The sequence below is a fragment of the Equus asinus genome, chromosome 19 (genome assembly GCF_041296235.1).
Source record: "Equus asinus isolate D_3611 breed Donkey chromosome 19, EquAss-T2T_v2, whole genome shotgun sequence".
NCBI classification, from domain to species: Eukaryota; Metazoa; Chordata; class Mammalia; order Perissodactyla; family Equidae; genus Equus; species Equus asinus.
In genome coordinates, this window is record NC_091808.1 from 20,049,191 (window position 1) to 20,065,954 (window position 16,764).

At 37.4% G+C, this 16,764-nt stretch overlaps 1 protein-coding gene across 10 annotated transcripts in view; it reads left to right on the plus strand.

The window, feature by feature from the left end:
* Positions 1-16,764, plus strand: part of USP37 (ubiquitin specific peptidase 37) — a 130,136-nt gene that overhangs the window by 52,681 nt on the left and 60,691 nt on the right. For all 10 annotated transcript variants that reach the window (XM_070489715.1, XM_070489716.1, XM_070489717.1 and 7 more), the window contains 5 exons: positions 523-701; positions 1,055-1,132; positions 6,690-6,787; positions 8,449-8,533; positions 13,768-13,929. In XM_070489715.1, coding sequence (XP_070345816.1) covers positions 523-701; positions 1,055-1,132; positions 6,690-6,787; positions 8,449-8,533; positions 13,768-13,929 — 602 coding nt within the window. The remainder of the gene's footprint in view (positions 1-522; positions 702-1,054; positions 1,133-6,689; positions 6,788-8,448; positions 8,534-13,767; positions 13,930-16,764) is intronic.

Genomic DNA, 16,764 nt, shown 5'->3' on the forward strand with positions numbered 1-16,764 from the left:
TTTTTAAGTTTACAAGAGTACTACAGGAAAACAAGTGTCAAGCTCAATTTCTGACACTGACCATCTGTTAGAATCACCTAGAGTGCTTTAAACAAAATTACTGATGGGGCCCAGCCCTGTGGCTAAGTGGTTAAAGTTCTGCATGCTCTGCTCCCGCAGCCCAGGTTCACAGGTTTGCATCCTGGGTACAGACCTGCTCCACTCACTAGCCATGCTGTGGAGGTGTCCCGCAGACAAAAGGGAGGAAGATTGGCATGGATGTTAGCTCAGGGCTGGTCTTCCTCAAACAAAAAAAAAAAGTAGGAGGATTGGTAGCAGATGTTAGCTTGGGGCGAGTGTTCCTCATCAAAAAAAAAAAAATTACCGATGCATGGGGCTCACCCCAGACCAACTAGGCTTGAATCTCTGGAGATGGGTCTCCAGTTATGGGTATTTTTTAGAAGTTCTTGACATGAGAATCACTGGTCTAAAAGTATGCCAATTAATTTGAAGATTTAGCTATATTAAACTTTATTCTTACAGGCCTCTTCAAAAAGAGGAAGTTTGGAAACTAAAGATGATATTCCATTTCGAAAAGTTCTCAGTAATCCAGGTAGAGGATCGATTAAGACTGCAGCAGGAAGTGGAATAACTGTCACCCGGACGATTCCCCCTTTGACGTCTACATCAACACCTCTTAGATCAGGGTTATTAGAAAATAGGTATGAAAGACTTCTTTTCTTTCTCAGTCATTAGCTCTGCCTGTTTATAAATGTCTTTTAGGCCTTTTAAGAAAGACTATTAATTTGAGAAAAAGAAAAATTGTACAGTGAGCAAAATGTATTAGAAGAAGAAAGTATAGAGGGCATTTTTGGTAGATAATTAGTCTTTGTCCTATGTGGTTTATGTCAGTGACACATAGTGAGCATGCAGATATCCAGTATATTGATTTAAATGTGTAGAGAATGAGATAGTAATAGTCACAGTTCCTCTCCTTGATTGTATTGGTTTATACTTTTCAATGGTGTGAATTATGACTTTTTTAAATAACTTTTTTTTCCTCTATTCTCCATAGGACTGAAAAGAGGAAAAGAATGCTATCATCTGGCTCAGAGTTGAATGAAGATTACCCTAAGGAAAATGATTCATCATCGTAAGTTGCTTTAAGAGCCGTTATGGCACTAGATTGGTGTTTCTTTTGTTGGTAATTACAACCACTAGAGAAGATTGGGGAGATGGTGTTTAATTTATGGGAATTCCAAGATAGAAGAGCAGAGTTTCAAGTATTTTGGTGACAATAGATTATAGGCTCACTAGAGAGGATTTGGCTCTGGCTATTGCTGTGCTCATTTCATTGTACTTCTCCCATCCTACCTTTTTTTATCTGTAATACTTAAAGTAAGAATAGAGCTAAAGAATTCTAAGTAAGTGTTTCTTGCTGGTTGCTCTTTTAATGTGCACCCCTTCCTTCCCTCTTCCTTTTACCTGTAAATTTTTTTTTTTGACCTTATTCATGTGAAAAGTTAGCTTAGGAGTAAAACAATGTGAATTCTACATAGATTCTACACAAGGAGCATCAGTCTTTTAGAGCTGTTTTCTGGGTGAAACAAAAGAGGGTAGACCTGCAGCAGGACAGTCACCAGCTTATAATCCTCTTCCTCATCATGAGAGGTTTTTTTTCATCTTTTGGGGGAGAAAACTTATTACACAGTTATCACTTAATACCTTAATTAATATTCAAGGTCAAGGGGTCACCAGAAAGGAGTTGGGAAAAGCTAAAGAAACTTTATATATTAATTGAGATCTTGGTTCTGTTGCTGTAGCAGATGTAAAAATCTGGGTAGGTGGTAGGACTGGTGTGGTATCTGAAACCACAATCACCGTGAACTCAGATTACTTCTGTCTTGTTCGTCTGCCATCCTTAATAAGTAGCTTCCATTTTGTGAACCAAGATAGCTACTTCAGCCTCTGCTGTCATGTCTGCATTCCTCTTGGTAGAAAGGAGGAAAGGAGCAAAGGGAGGGCATGCGACTCTCCCTAGGCTAGAAATTGTACACACCACTTTGTACACATCACATTGACCAGAACTTAGTGATATGGCTATATCAGGTTATGAGAAAGTCTGGGAAATATGCCTAGCCCAAATTCTACTTGTATCATTCTTCCCATGCATTCTCTTACACTCATCCTAATGGAGAAAACCTCCCAGTCTCGTTTAGTCACTGTATCCAGCTCAGAGTCCAGGATCTCTGGGTGATATCCAGTCCTCTCTATAAGCTCCTGGTATGCCTTGGACCATGCACCTCATGGTCTGGTACCTAAAAACTAAAAAGCAAGTTAATCTTCATTCCCCTCTCCCATCTCCATACACATAGCATTGGAGTTGGCAGAGGATAACCATGATAAAAATTTCATTTAGAAAAGACAAGAATAGGAAACTGGAGGAGTCACTGGTCTATAGCAGTGATAAAATCTTGCTAAGCAGAAATTGTGAAGGCTATGAAGGCTGTGGAGTAAGTTCTTGATTAGCCCATGTAGCAGTCTGTGTTTTATCCTCTGGGAGAAACCCTTGCTCATTGTGCTCCATATGACTCCTGACTTTGCCGTCTGGTAGGTTTCCTTTGTCCATTATCTTTCAAGGCCATAGCTGAAGTGGATTTTGAAGACTGTTCCTCTTTGGACCACACAGCTTTTGTAGCCTGCTTCATACTGGTGCAGTTCTGGAAATTCAGAAGTGTCTAGAAATTTAGAAGTTTTAGAAGTCTAGAAGTTTCTTTAAAGGTAGAATAAACAGACTTTTAGAGGCTTGTGGAAGAATTGGAGCCAATTTTTTTTTGTTGTTTTGGTTTTTTTGTTTGAATAAACCTTTTAATTTTGGAATAATTTTAGATTTACATAAAAATTGCAAAGATAATATGCAATGTTCCTGTAAACCCCTCACCCAGTTTCCCCTAATATTAACATCAAAGTTTTTCCACAAAACTACTACTGCAGTTACCTCTTAACATTACCTCATTTTGTGAATCAGAAGCAATTGGATTTTTTTGGTCCTGTGTGGTCTCAACTCACTAGGCCATTGGCACAGAGATGTATTTCTTTTCCTCCTTGATTGCAAGTTGGCTAGTTCTTGCCCAAATTTATCTGTCTCTAATAGGATCTTTCTGAAAGCATTGAGGAGCACTAACAGAGCAGTGTTCTTAATTGTCTCATTCTTTTCCTTTAGAGCTAGAGGTTGGGTGAGTATGAGGTCTGCCTCCCAGACTATAAAAGTTATGAGCCCTCAGATAGTAATGTGGCCAAGGCAGGGAAGGCAAAACCTAACCTAAGCTATGTGCCAATGTCAGTCAGGATTAATGGCTGCCCTTCCTTAGGGTGGAAGGAATCTGATGTAGTCGGCTTGTCACCAGATGACTGGTTGGTTCCCTTAAGGGATAGTACTTGATCAGGGGCTGAGTGTCAGTCTCTGCTGCTTACCAGTTGAACATTCAGCTGCAGCAGTAGCTAAACCAGCCTTGGTGAAAGGGAGCCTCTATTGCAGGGTGCATGCGTAGCTTTTATCTCTGCCACCATGGCTGTTCTTCATGGGCCCTTTGTGGAAGTATTGGGATGGCTGAGTATGGAGATTGGCTGGCATCTACTGGACATGTCATCTTGCCTGATTGTTTAATCTCTCTTCAGTGGAGTTCTCTGGTGAACCTTAACATGCAAAACAGATCTTCACCCTTTGTACGCACTCCATATGGCTATCCATATACTTTTTCCATAAATCATTTCTCCTTGATTTTTCAGGCTTGCTCCTTCCAGGCCCCTGACCATCCATCCAAACCGTTTGCCACAATCCAGGAGTCCATTGATCCACTTTTTTCTTCACACAAATTGGATAATGAGGTGTACCTCTCAAAGTCTGCACAGTGGAGGATTTCCTGTCACCACTGTCTTTTCAAGACAGTCCCTTAATGGAGCTATAGTGCAGCAACAGTTCATTTTCATCTTGTACGAATATACTGAGATGATTTATCCATGTATCGGGCCCAGGTTTTTTCCTCCTCTTTCAGCTGGTCATGGGAAATGCTCGTGAGGTGTATTCTTTTATCTCTTCCTCTTACTTGGAACTAATCCCAGATATGCCACTTCCATTTAATGATGGACTACTCCTGTGACTTCCTGCTCTTACGACTTCGTGAGTGTGATAGCACCCAGCTCACGATGGCTAGCTCTGGTTGCATAGTCCCTTGATGACACAGTCAGATGCTCAGTCTCTTCCAGGGCCTAGTAGTCTGCCAGGAGTAGTATGCCATACTTTATCAATGATGTATCATTTTCTGCTGTAGACAGCATGGTATTGGTCTTGAATCCTAAGCATCTGTGCAGCAACTCTCCTTGGGTGAGCAAGTCTATATGGTGTCTTTATTCTTAAGCTGGTAATTGGCTCAACTGAGCCTGTCATTTTCTCTCTTGAGTCGATCAATACTCATAGCAACAACCAGCCAATTCCACAGTCTTTATGATTATTATTTACCCTGTATCACTTGTATCAGTTATCTATTGCTGTGTAACAAACCACTCTAAAACTTAGGGCCTTAAAATAGTAACTATTTATTATTGCTTATGAGTCAATGGTCACTTGAGTGGTTCTCCTTATCTGGACCAGGCTTGGCCACTTGTGTCTGGATTCTCTCATTTTCTCCGGCATCCGTGATCACTTGGTTTGTTAGCTAGGGGTCAGCTGGTCCAGGATGGCCTTGCTTGTATGACTGGGCATTGACTGACTACTGGTTAGGGTGATGAGGGTGATTGGCCATGTGTCTTTAATCATCTCGCAGGTTAGCCAGGAATTATTCACGGGGTTCCAAGAGAGTGAGTGGAAATTTGCAAGGTGCCTTTAGTCTTAGGATCAGGACTTATACTGATACGTTATTTCTATCATACTCTTTTTGGACAAGGAAATCATAAGGCCAGCCCCATTAAGGGATGGAGAAATAGACTGCGTTACTTGCTGGGGGGCTTGGGCACAAGGAAGGGAATCATTTGGGACATTTTTTATTTTTTTGCTGAGGAAGATTCACCCTGAGCTAACATCTGTGCCAGTCTTCCTCTAGCTTATATGTGGGTCGCCTCCACAGCATGGCCGCCAACGAGTGATGTAGGTCTGCGCCTGGGAACTGAACCCAGGCTGCTGAAGTGGAGCATGCTGAACTTACCCACTAGGCCATGGGGCCAGCCCCATGGGACACGTTTTAAACAACTTTATTGAGGTAGAATTTATGTACCATAAAATTCACCTGTTTAAATGTCCAATTGAATAATTTTTGGTAAACTTACTGAGTTGTACAACCATCACGATAATCCAATTTCAGAACATTTCTATAACCCCAGCAAGATCCATTTTGCAGTCTACCACATTTCTTGAATGCTAGAGATATTGCATGAGCCATATCCTTTTCTACTTTATCTCGTCACAATTCGCTACAGATGAAAAATCTTAGTAGTTGTAACACTATAAGATACTAGAGGTCTTACCACCAGGATTAGGATTTCTGTTGCCATTGCAAACAAGTGATCCAATTCCAGAATCTTGTCCTTACAGCGTCCTTCCTAGGCCCACTTCTAGTACCAACTGTTGTAGATCAAGTTTCCCAGAAGGAGACCCTGAAATGGAGGTTAGTGTGCAAGTGATTTTTAAAGGAGTACATCCAGGAGATACCAGGAAGAGAGCAGGGAAAGCAAGACAGTGAAGTACAGGAAACGAAGTTTGAGTATGATCTCAGACAAAAATCACTCAGAGGTTAGGCTTCATCCTAATCCCAGAGAGATCATCTTTTTAATAAATTTCACCTTAAAGTTGGTCTAATTCAAGGCAAAGGAGCTGGGCTTCTATACTCATACTCCATCACCTGACCTTACTTCTGACTCTCTGAGAGGCAGGCAGAGTATTTCTAGTATCTTGAGGACAGTCCTGTGAATAACTCTAGGTACTGTTATTGAAAACATACCTAAATTGGTGTGGAAGAAAGGACACAAAAATGGGGTCAGAGGGAATCTGGGTGAAGCATCTATTCTGTATGCTGCAGGCTTTATTCATGATGGTGCTCCTAAAATGAGCAATTTTAATCAAAGGATCAGCATTTATCTGAATGGACCCACTCTGCTTATATGGTTTCAGATATTTGGGAATAATAGAGGGGGAAAATGGGGCTCAAGACATTTTGACTTAACTTTGTGTTCATGAACCTAGAATAGTGTCATCATTATGGATTGAAATGATGTTGACATTCAGTAAATAGTATTTCAAATTATAGAGACTGAAACATTTTGGTTTTTGGTTTACTTTTTAAACCTATCCAGTATAGAGTTTGATACTTCTTACTTGATTCTTTTGGTTTTAGTAGCTGAATCATTTCATCTAGTCTTGCTTTTGGCTAAGAAAATCTATATAATCTTGCTGTCTCTGGTTTTACTTTTGTATAAAGAAAATGCACCTTCATTTTTGCTTAATTACCAGGATTATGGATTGAATTGGCTTTTGATTTGGTAATGAAAGCTTATTTTCATGATTCTCTGACCGCTTGAGGCTTTAACACCTTGTAGCCTAACCTCAAGCGAATCAATGAAATTGGGACTCAAAATGTAAATTTTTTTAATGACAACTATTTAAAATTAAGAAGTGTATCTTTATACACCTATACATTGAATTAAATTATTAACTGTAGGAACAACAAGGCTATGACAGATCCCTCAAGAAAGTATTTAACCAGCAGTAGAGAGAAGCAGCTGAGTTTGAAACAGTCAGAAGAGAACAGGACATCAGGTAAGTATTGGTCTTTATGTAAGATACTCATTTGTTATATGATGTATCGTATTAGACTAGAAATAAAAACCTAAACTGGGACATACCTCTCTACATTATTCAGAAATATGACATAGTTCAGTACTAGTTATTGGGCACCAATTTGTATCTAATACTCAGCTAAAATATATATATATGTATTTTTTTAGATTGGCACCTGAGCTAACAACTGTTGCCGATCTTTTTTTTTTTTTTTTACCTGCTTTATCTCCCCACATCCACCCTGGTACATAGTTGTATATCTTAGTTGCAGGTCCTTCTAGTTGTGGCATGTGGGACACTGCCTCAGCGTGGCCTGACGAGCGGTGCCATGTCCATGCCCAGGATCCGAACCAGCGAAACCCTGGGCGGCCGCAGTGGAGCACGCGAACTTAACCACTCGGCCACGGGGCCGGCCCCTCAGCTAAAACATTTTTAAAGAATTAGAAATATAAGGAAACTTTTATTCTGTTTACAAAGAATCTAGGCATTAGCTTCTTCCCTGTTTAACTGCCTGTAATTAAGCTCTGTCATTGTCCAAGTACCTGGACATTATAGTGAATCCAAGGAGTTAAAGTGGTTAAAATTAAAGTTCATCAGCGTTGCTACTTATTATAAGTTCCAGAAAATCTTGAAATTATTCCCTTAAAGCAGTTGTTTAAACTCACTTTGTACCTTATTTTTACAAAACTAAAAGTTATACCGTCCCTGAATTTTTTCAGTATTTCCTACACTTAACGTATCTCTCTGATCCTCTGAACTCCTTAGAGACTCAGATATCTGGTATTCATTTGAATATTATGTCAACTCTAAATTAAATTGAAGCAAGCTTCAATTTTGATTTTGATACATTGAGAGTTTAAGAGAATTATTTTGATCAGGACTATAGGAACAGTCTCCTTTTAGTGGTTCACGGTTGTAGCATCCTGTAACTCCTACAGAAGGAAGTATTTCTAATATTATTCTTACCTCTGAAATAATAATACATTATGTAAACTCCACTAACTTGTTTTTAGCTTTTATAATCAACCTATAGTTAGAAAACGGAGTACTTAATGTTACAAAGTTAACTTGAACACACTAAGAATGTCTACCTTTTGTTCCATGAACCTTCTTACCACTTGACCACTTACTTTCTTCTCTCATCCTCTTCCACATCAACTTCTGTAAGATGTTATCTTAACTTCAACATTATTAAAGCCTATTACATCTTTAAGTACTCCGTTTTAACTAAAGTAGTACAACTAATTGGTTGGGGAAAAGATAACAAGAGTAGGGGTGATGTAAGTGAGCGCTTTCTAGTTTTTCATAATAGGGAGCCGATGCTATTTAAAGTGGCTGAATGAAGAAATAGTAGAATCTTTATGTAGTGTTATGGAGGAAATCAGGAAAACTAAGTTTCAAAACATGGTTAGAAATTAGAAAAATTTATGAAGCTTTGGGGCAGGAGAATGTTGTTTGCTGTTAGAACCTTTTCCGCAGTATTTGATCTTTTAACATGCATATATATGTTACTTTGATGAAAAGAACGGGGGAAAAAAGAGTTAAATATAAACTGGCCCAATGCATAAAATTTCATTATTAAGTGAACTTGAATGGTGAATTTAGAAATTAAATTTTTCCTGTGTTTGTTTGTCTTTTAGGCCTTTTACCTTTGCAGTCATCATCCTTTTATGGTGGTAGAGCTGGATCTAAGGACTACTCTTCTGGCAGCACCAATCTAGACAGGTACACATTGGTTCTATGCCTTGTGAAGAACTTGAAGAGCTCTCGTCTTCAGAATATTGAATGATGGAATAGGCTGTGCATTATGCTCCAAGTGAATACCCTAATTTAAAATAACACAATTGATGAGAATCATAGACTCATGACATTTTAGTTAGAAAGTAGTCTAGGAATGTTTTAGTTCAGCACTTCTTTTTTAAGTTTTTCAACAAATGAGTAAACTGAGGTCTGGGAAGAGCAGTACTGAGGCCACAGGTTGTGGCTGTAAGTGTGATCAGGTAGATTCTAGACCAGTGTATTTTCCACCATCCCAAGCGATGAACATATAAGATCTCTTCTCCAAGGCAAGTTTAAGTTGCCTTTGTTGGCCTGTGTATCTGTTAAGCTACCTACCAAAAGTTAAGACGTTTTCTTTAAAAAACAAAAGTTTCACATTAGTGAATATCTTTTACTGGAAAAGCCCAGTCAGAAATTAATTGCTGATTCTATGGATATAGATTAAAATTTTTTGAGATTTATTGGATGTAAATGTATAAGATAAGTACTACTGGCTTGTGAGGAAGGCATGATCATGGGATGCAGCACGGAAGGGCAACAGTAAATGTAAAAAGTGAGGGTAGTGGTGGCATATAATAGAGATGCTATCTAAGTCATATTTTGTTGTGTACTAGAATTTAATTCACAGTGGTAAAGACATCTAGATTATTTGTATAAAATGATTAAGGTGAAATAAAGAATTTAACATTGTATATTTATTCTTGGGTGGTATCGGTCAAGCACTTTATAACTACAGTGGTAACTAAGTTATTTGAAGTTAAGGGAGAGGAAGCTTGACATATTTCTGCTTATTAGAAGAATCTTAAATCTTAAGTTTTAAAAAAAAGCCTAATTGTAGTTTGCAAATGATTTATTAAATACAGTACAAATTTCTTCTCAAAATAATAGAATGAGCATATTCATTGCACATAGGAATGACTGAAGGGGAAAAATTTTTTTAATGCAAAGCTGCACTCAAAACTAAGGTGAAAATTTCCAGATCAGTGAGAAAACTAACATTGAATAAAGGCTGAAGCCATAAGGCACAAGGGAAACACAGACTGTAGTCAAGTATTTAGGGCTAGGTCTTTAAAACCAACATAAGATTGGAAACTGAACATGACCCCAGGCCAGAACTTGCCCCCGGCATGGAGCATCCTGTGAGCTCAGGGACCCCAGGTGTGGGTTTTTTATATGAAGCTGGATGTCTAGAAGTTCTCTCTGTGCTGGGAAACCAAGGCAAAACACTTGTATATAACTACCCGGATTTAGAACCATAAATGTACTGATGGCCTAATGCTCCCTTAGCAGAGAGCAAGTACACAGAAATGGGAGTTGCAATGAGTGGCGTCTTCTTTAGTGTTACCTGCAGAGGGGCAAGAATTCTGAACTCCTGACATAAAGTCCTAGGCAGATTGGAGATCCAGACTAAAGCAGCTACTAAGTATGTCAAGAAGGCATGATTGTGGAATGCAGCACAGAGAGGAAATGGTAATGTGAATGAAATGAAAAGACTTATGTTGAGCTCCTTGGTCTACCCTCCATGTTTAATAGCATTTTGAAAAAAAAGACTAAGGAGAATAAAGGCAAGAAATCTGTCAAAGAAATAATGGATGAAAATAATGAAAGCCCCCACATTGAAAAGCCTCAACAACAAAAAAAGAAAAATCCTCAACACATGCCAAACAGCTAATGTTTAAAAAAAAAAAATCCACATTGTAGAAGGTGATGAGTAAAGAAATTAAAAGCTACCAGAAAGAAAATATATCCTCTATAAAAGGAAAACAGACATTAGCAACAATAGCAATAGAAGACACTGGAGTAATAACATCAAAGATTTCTATACCTAGCTAAATTATAATTCAAGAATGAAGTCAAATAATGCTGTTTTAGATAGACAAAGACAGAATTTATTCAGCAAGAAGAAAATTGAACAAAGGAAGGAGTGGAAGTAAGAAATATCAATGAACCAAAAAAATTTTAAAAGATATTTAAAATTTAAATACTCATAAAATTTATTCTTTTTTATAACTAAGTGGATATGGTAGAAACTTCAAAAGTTATGGAATGCATAAGTGAAAAGTAGATCTCCCTTTCTTTCCTAACTCCTGGTTGTTCATTTTCTCTTTCCAGAGGCAACTATTGTTAACTAATATTTTTCTGGGGTTATTCTATGCATCTAAATACATTTTGATAGTTTTTATAAAATGAGGGTATGGTAGGATTAAAAGCAAAAGTTTAATAAAATATTAGGCAATAAGAAATACAGGAATGAGAAAGAGTAGAGGGAGATTGAAACATTTTAAGTTCCTTTTCTTGTTTGACAGCAGACCACAAGTTAAGTTAGACAAAAAGTTAAAGATGACTTCCACTTCCGTCCAAGATGGAATAACAGGGACCAGATTATTCTCCTTCATGAAACAACTAAGAACCTGGATAAAATATATAAAACAATGGATCTTAAGATATTAGACATGAGGCAGTAAAGGACAGTGATCCCAGAGAGATGGGAAACCAATGAAATTAGCCTCATGACTGCCCCAGCTTGCTTCCTAGAGAAAGTTCCCAGGCTCCCACACAAGGAGGGGAAACCAAGTGCTCTTCCTGAGTTGAGGAAATGGAGCTAGGAGTCCAGGGCGGCCAAGGCAGCTAGAATTCAGAGCAGAGTACCAGAGGGGAAAGCTTCAGAGAGAAAGAATTGCAGAGATCTGCAGAGGGTTCCTCTTGAGTGTTCAGTTGAGTGCCGATCAGCTTATGCACGTGAGGAAGCTAGCCAAGGCCAGGGAAAGAACCACCGAGAAGGATCTGAAGGAATAATACTTGGAATTCACATAAAGCCAGGAATAGTTACTGTTCCTAATAGCAGTTGGAATGCTGAGAAAGGTCTTGCTTCATTAGTGAGGAAAAACTGTCCCTAGACTAATTGCTGTGCTATTCCCACGTAACCTTAAAAGCAGGACCCAAAAAGATCAAGCTTTCCAGGTAACCTAACCACATTCCAGAACAAAAATTCAAGAAAGTTTGTAGAAATCAAAAATATCCAGCACCTGACAAGATAAAATTCACATCTGGCATCCAAGAAAACGTTATTAGACATACAGACAAGCAAGAAAATACAACTCACAAGGAGGAGAAATATTAATCAGTTGTTAGTGCCGTCGATTCTGACTCCTAGCGACTCTGTGTACAGCAGAGTGGAAGAAACCCTGCCAGGTCTTTTTGTGCCATCCTCTCAACCTTCCAGTGCTCTATCAGACAGTGTTCTGCTGCTATTCATAGGGCTCTTGTGGCCAGTTTTTCCAGAAGTGGGTGGCCAGGTCCTTCTTCCTAGTCTGTCTCAGTCTGGAAGCTCCACTGAAAACTGCCCACCATGGATGACCCTGCTGATATTTGGAATACCGGTGGCGTAGCTTTCAGCATCACAGCAACACACAGCCACCACAGTATGACAACTGACAGACAGGTGGTATGGTTCCCTGACTGGAATGAACCCATGCTGCCCTGGTGGGAGCACCAGATCTTAACCACTCAACCGCCGGGGCTGGCTAATCAATAAATATTGACTCAGAAATGGCACAGATGATAGAATTAGTAGACAAGGATATCAAAAGTTATTAACCTAGATCAGTAATGACATTAAATATCAATATATATGAAATGTTCTAGTTAAAGAGAAAGATAGATTTTAAAGGAAGAATAATAATCTATATCCTATTTAAAAGAGAAACAACTACAATAAAAAGTTGTGGAAAGGTTGAGAGCAAGAGGATAGAAACAAATATACCTTGCATTGTCCAAACTACAATGTTTAGGAGTATATAGTATAGGATAAAACTGATAGAAAGCTAATGATAACTTTTTAGGGTAGGAGAAGAGGGTTGTGATTGGGAAGCGGCACTTGGGGGTTTCTGACATTAATAGTTATTATATAGGTGTTTTCCTTATAAAAATTTGTTAAGCTCCACACTTGATTTTGTTTTTTAATTAATAAACTTTTTTAGAGGAATTTTAGGTTCACAGCAAAATTAAGCAGAAAGTGCAGAGAGTTCCTATGTGGCCCCTGTCCACCTCCATGCACAGCTTCCTCACTTTGGACATCCCACCCACAGTGGCACACATTTGATTTTTATACACTTTTCTGTTTCAGTATTCTATTTCACAGTTTGTGTTTTTTTTGAGTAAAAAACCTAACAGTGGCTAACAGATGACCTAGCCAGACAGTAAGTCATTTGGGGATGATTGATTTTTCCTTATAAGAAAGTAAATCATATTCCTACTTTACAACATATTTTAAAAAACAGTCCAGTAGAAGGCAAAACAAGATTTAGAACTTTTAAGAGAAAATACAGGAAAACATTTCTATGACTTTATGTTACAGAATGATTCTTAAACAAGACACAAAAATTGAAATCATAAAAGACTGATAAATTTATGTAAAAACTTAAAACTTAGAATATATATAATAGACAAAGGATTATGACATAGAATATATAGAAAACTACAGATCAGTAGGAACTCAGTATAAAACTAAGGGTACACAAAAGCAATTCAGAGAATAGCAAACAGTTACAAAAATATGTCCAACTTTGGTATTAATCAGGAAAATGTGAAATAACGTAACAATGAGATCATGTTTCAGTCATTAGATTGATAATAATATAATGGAGACCATGCAAAGAAATGGAAATTCACTATTGGTGGAAATATAAATTGGTGCAGCCTTTTTGGAAAACAGTCACATTATCTAGCAAAATTAAAAATAAAAATTGAAAATACTACTGACATTTTCACGTCTAAACATATAAACTAGAGGAAGTTCTTGAGATTGGGTAAGAATATTTGTTGTGTCATTATATAGTGGAAAAAGTTAACCACCTACATGTTTTCAAAACTACATAAACTAGTGTATGATATCCATTAAGTGGATAAAAGTAAAACTTGTAGTTTTTCTCAAGCCATTAACTTGGATTATTTTGATTGTAGGTTAAGTAGGTACCATATTATATGCCTCTTCAGCTCTCTGTCAACGGAACTTGCTAATTTACGTTTGTGGAATTTTTTCCCAAGTGATCATCATGACTGATATTTCCCCAAACTTAGGATTTTTTTCCCTAGACATTGACTTCTCTGAATCTGCTAGGGAAAAATAGAAGCATTCAAAATTGTTTTGCTTCTTATCTATCTTTTTTTTTTTTTTACAGGACTAATGTTTCAAGTCAAACTCCCTCTGCTAAAAGAAGTTTGGGATTTCTTCCTCAGCCAGCTCCTCTTTCTGTTAAAAAACTGAGATGTAACCAGGATTATACTGGTTGGAACAAACCAAGAGTGCCCCTTTCCTCTCACCAACAGCAGCAACTGCAGGGGTAGGTAGATTCTTTTGTTGTGCTTTCTTTTTATAAAGTGATTCAACTGAAGATGTTTTGCTTAGTGTAAAAAAAATGATGAAAGGAGTCATGTTAATTAATAGTTCTGAAATATTTGCTCACTTTTTAAAAATTTATCACATCTATAGAAATATCTATCTCGTCTCCAGTTTTTGAACTTTGAAAAAATATATATATGAAATATTTGTCATAAAGCAGAAAATGCGTATTCTTGAATCCCATACACTTCATCCTACTCCTGAGATTCTTCAACATTAAGTTTTATTCATATCCTCCCCATCCCCTTCATGCTCATTTTTATGAAACACGTGGAAATGAGATTATAGTATACCTGTAGTAATAATAGTAGCAGACTTACCTAAAGTGTTTATGTGCCAGACGCTGTGTGCAGAGTGTTTAAATGGACTGTTTTTCTTTAAATCCTTGCAACAGCCCTGTGAGCTGGATGTACTAAAAATCTGCTTTTGTAAATGAAGTAATTAAAGGCTTAGAGAAGTTAATTAACTTGCTCAAAGTGATATAGTCAGTAGTATAGCAGTAGTAAATCTAGGCAGTTGAAGTGTACTTGCATTCTTAACCACTATGCTATATTGCTTCTCTGTTCCCTGATTTTTTCCATTCCAGGTTAATCATGGGCATCCTCATATATTAATACATAACCTTCAACCATGTTAGCATGCAGTTAGATTTCCCTCTTTTCCAATTACAATCCATGCTAGAATGAACATTCTTACATACATATGTTTTTAATATTTGTTGGAACTTTTCTATAGGGTAAATTCTTGGAAGTGGAACTGTTAAGACTAAGGAAGGCACTTTGAAATTTTGATTACTGTTGCCAAATTGCTCTTCCAAAACCTACCAGCTTATTTGCCTTTAATCTTACTCAAATTACTGCTTTTCTACCAGTTTTAAGATCATCTTTTGACTTGAATGAGTGGTGTCTGCCAATTTGATTTATCCGTAGTAGTTTATATGCTTCATATCTTAGCAGGAAACAACATAAAATTTGCCGTGAAAACATTTCACTTTCTTCTTTGCTTACCTGTTCTTTTCTCTGAGCCTCTTCTTTCTGTTTTGTCTTGTAAAATGTTTACCTTCCAGTTTAATTCTTAATTTCCTTTGTTCTTCATTTTGATGGATCTCCCAAAATTATCTTGCTGTCTCCTTACTGGACAGCATTCATATGTTAGTCTTATCTATCCCATTTTGTGATCATTTTTCATCTAGATCTTGTCTCTGTCTGCCTTGATCTTGTCTCATTTTCTCATTGTCTTCTCTTGCGTATTTTATAGTCTACTTGTAGTCTCTCTCATCACCTCCTTCAGAGTCCCTTGATATCCTCGTAAGTTACTCACCCTTGGTGCTCCAGGCTCCCTGTCTACCTCCAGTGTTTCTTTAATTTTTAGTACCTGTACCCATCTCTAGAAATACAACTTTCCTTTTTTCAGACTTCTCCCAGGAATTAGAGTGTACTATTTCAAGTAGGCTAAGTATTCAGGACTAAGGACTCCTTAAAACAAAACGAAACAAAAACTGTGTAGAAAACTGCCAAGTCTAGAGGATAGTGGAAGCTACCTAATTTCAATGTTCCTCACAAATTCTCCAAAAAACATGTAATGAATGAGGAGTGCAAAGAAAAGCACACATAACCTTCAGCATTTCTAGGAGACAAAGGATAGCATCACCTGTAAACTACCATCCAAATCCCAGCAGTTGTCCATGATTCCCGCTGCATTAAGCCTGTGGGTGCCGAGAGTCGGGGACAGGAAGCTTGAGAGATTCCATGAAAAAGTACATATACCAGTAAAAGACTTAGATGAAACAGAAAATATCACTCTCAGAAGGACAAATTCAAATACTAAGTACCAAGATCCTTAATGTAGGTCTGGATCTTGTTAGTTTGCAGCACTGTTTACAGGGAAAGGACTTGAAAGTATGCGGTGTCAGAAGTTGACAGTCTCAAAGAAGCATTAGTTGTAGGGAGAATCAGCCAAATATGGAGAGTTGGTTTAGAAACAAAAGAAAAAAAAATGAGGGGACAATTATCAGCCAAATATGGAGAGTTGGTTTAGAAACAAAAGAAAAAAAAATGAGGGGACAATTAAGGATTGTGGTAAATAAGGTAAACAAACTACCACATCCCATTAAAGAAACTGCACTTTAGTAGATTAACAGAAGAAGGTGTGCTTAAATTAGGAACCCTGTCCACAAAATGAATAGGAATATAAAAAAGCAGGCCACTTCCATACAAAACTGTAAGAAAAAAACAGAAAACATGAATCAAAATATTTAAGCCACTAAAAAATTCTACCATCAAAACCAACATGGACTATAAGAAAACAGTTACATAGCACTCAATTCTGAATTAAGTATTCTCAAACAAGCATTTGCCAATATATAAAAAGTACCATGAATCAGGAATTCAAACTAAGAATCAAAATGGACAAGTTGGAAGAAATGACAATTGCTTAAACTCAGAAAAGATAGAGAAAGATAACGTCATATCACAAACTAAGTGTAAATTAAAGGTCCCCAAGGGAAAAGTAAATTCAAATGAAAATTTAATAAGGAACTTTGAAGGACAACAGAAAAACAACCAAAGGGGGAAAAATGAGATAAAGAAATATAAATGGTCAAAGAGAAAGAGATTGAAGTGGAAAACAGGCAGAGAAGTTCCCATATTGTGTATAATTAGAGTCCAGTGAAACAGAACTAGTGTTTAAAACTATAACCCAAGAAAACTTTTCAGAAATAAAATTACTGAATCTGTACAATGAAAGAGCCCTCCAGGTACATGGAAAATTGAATGAT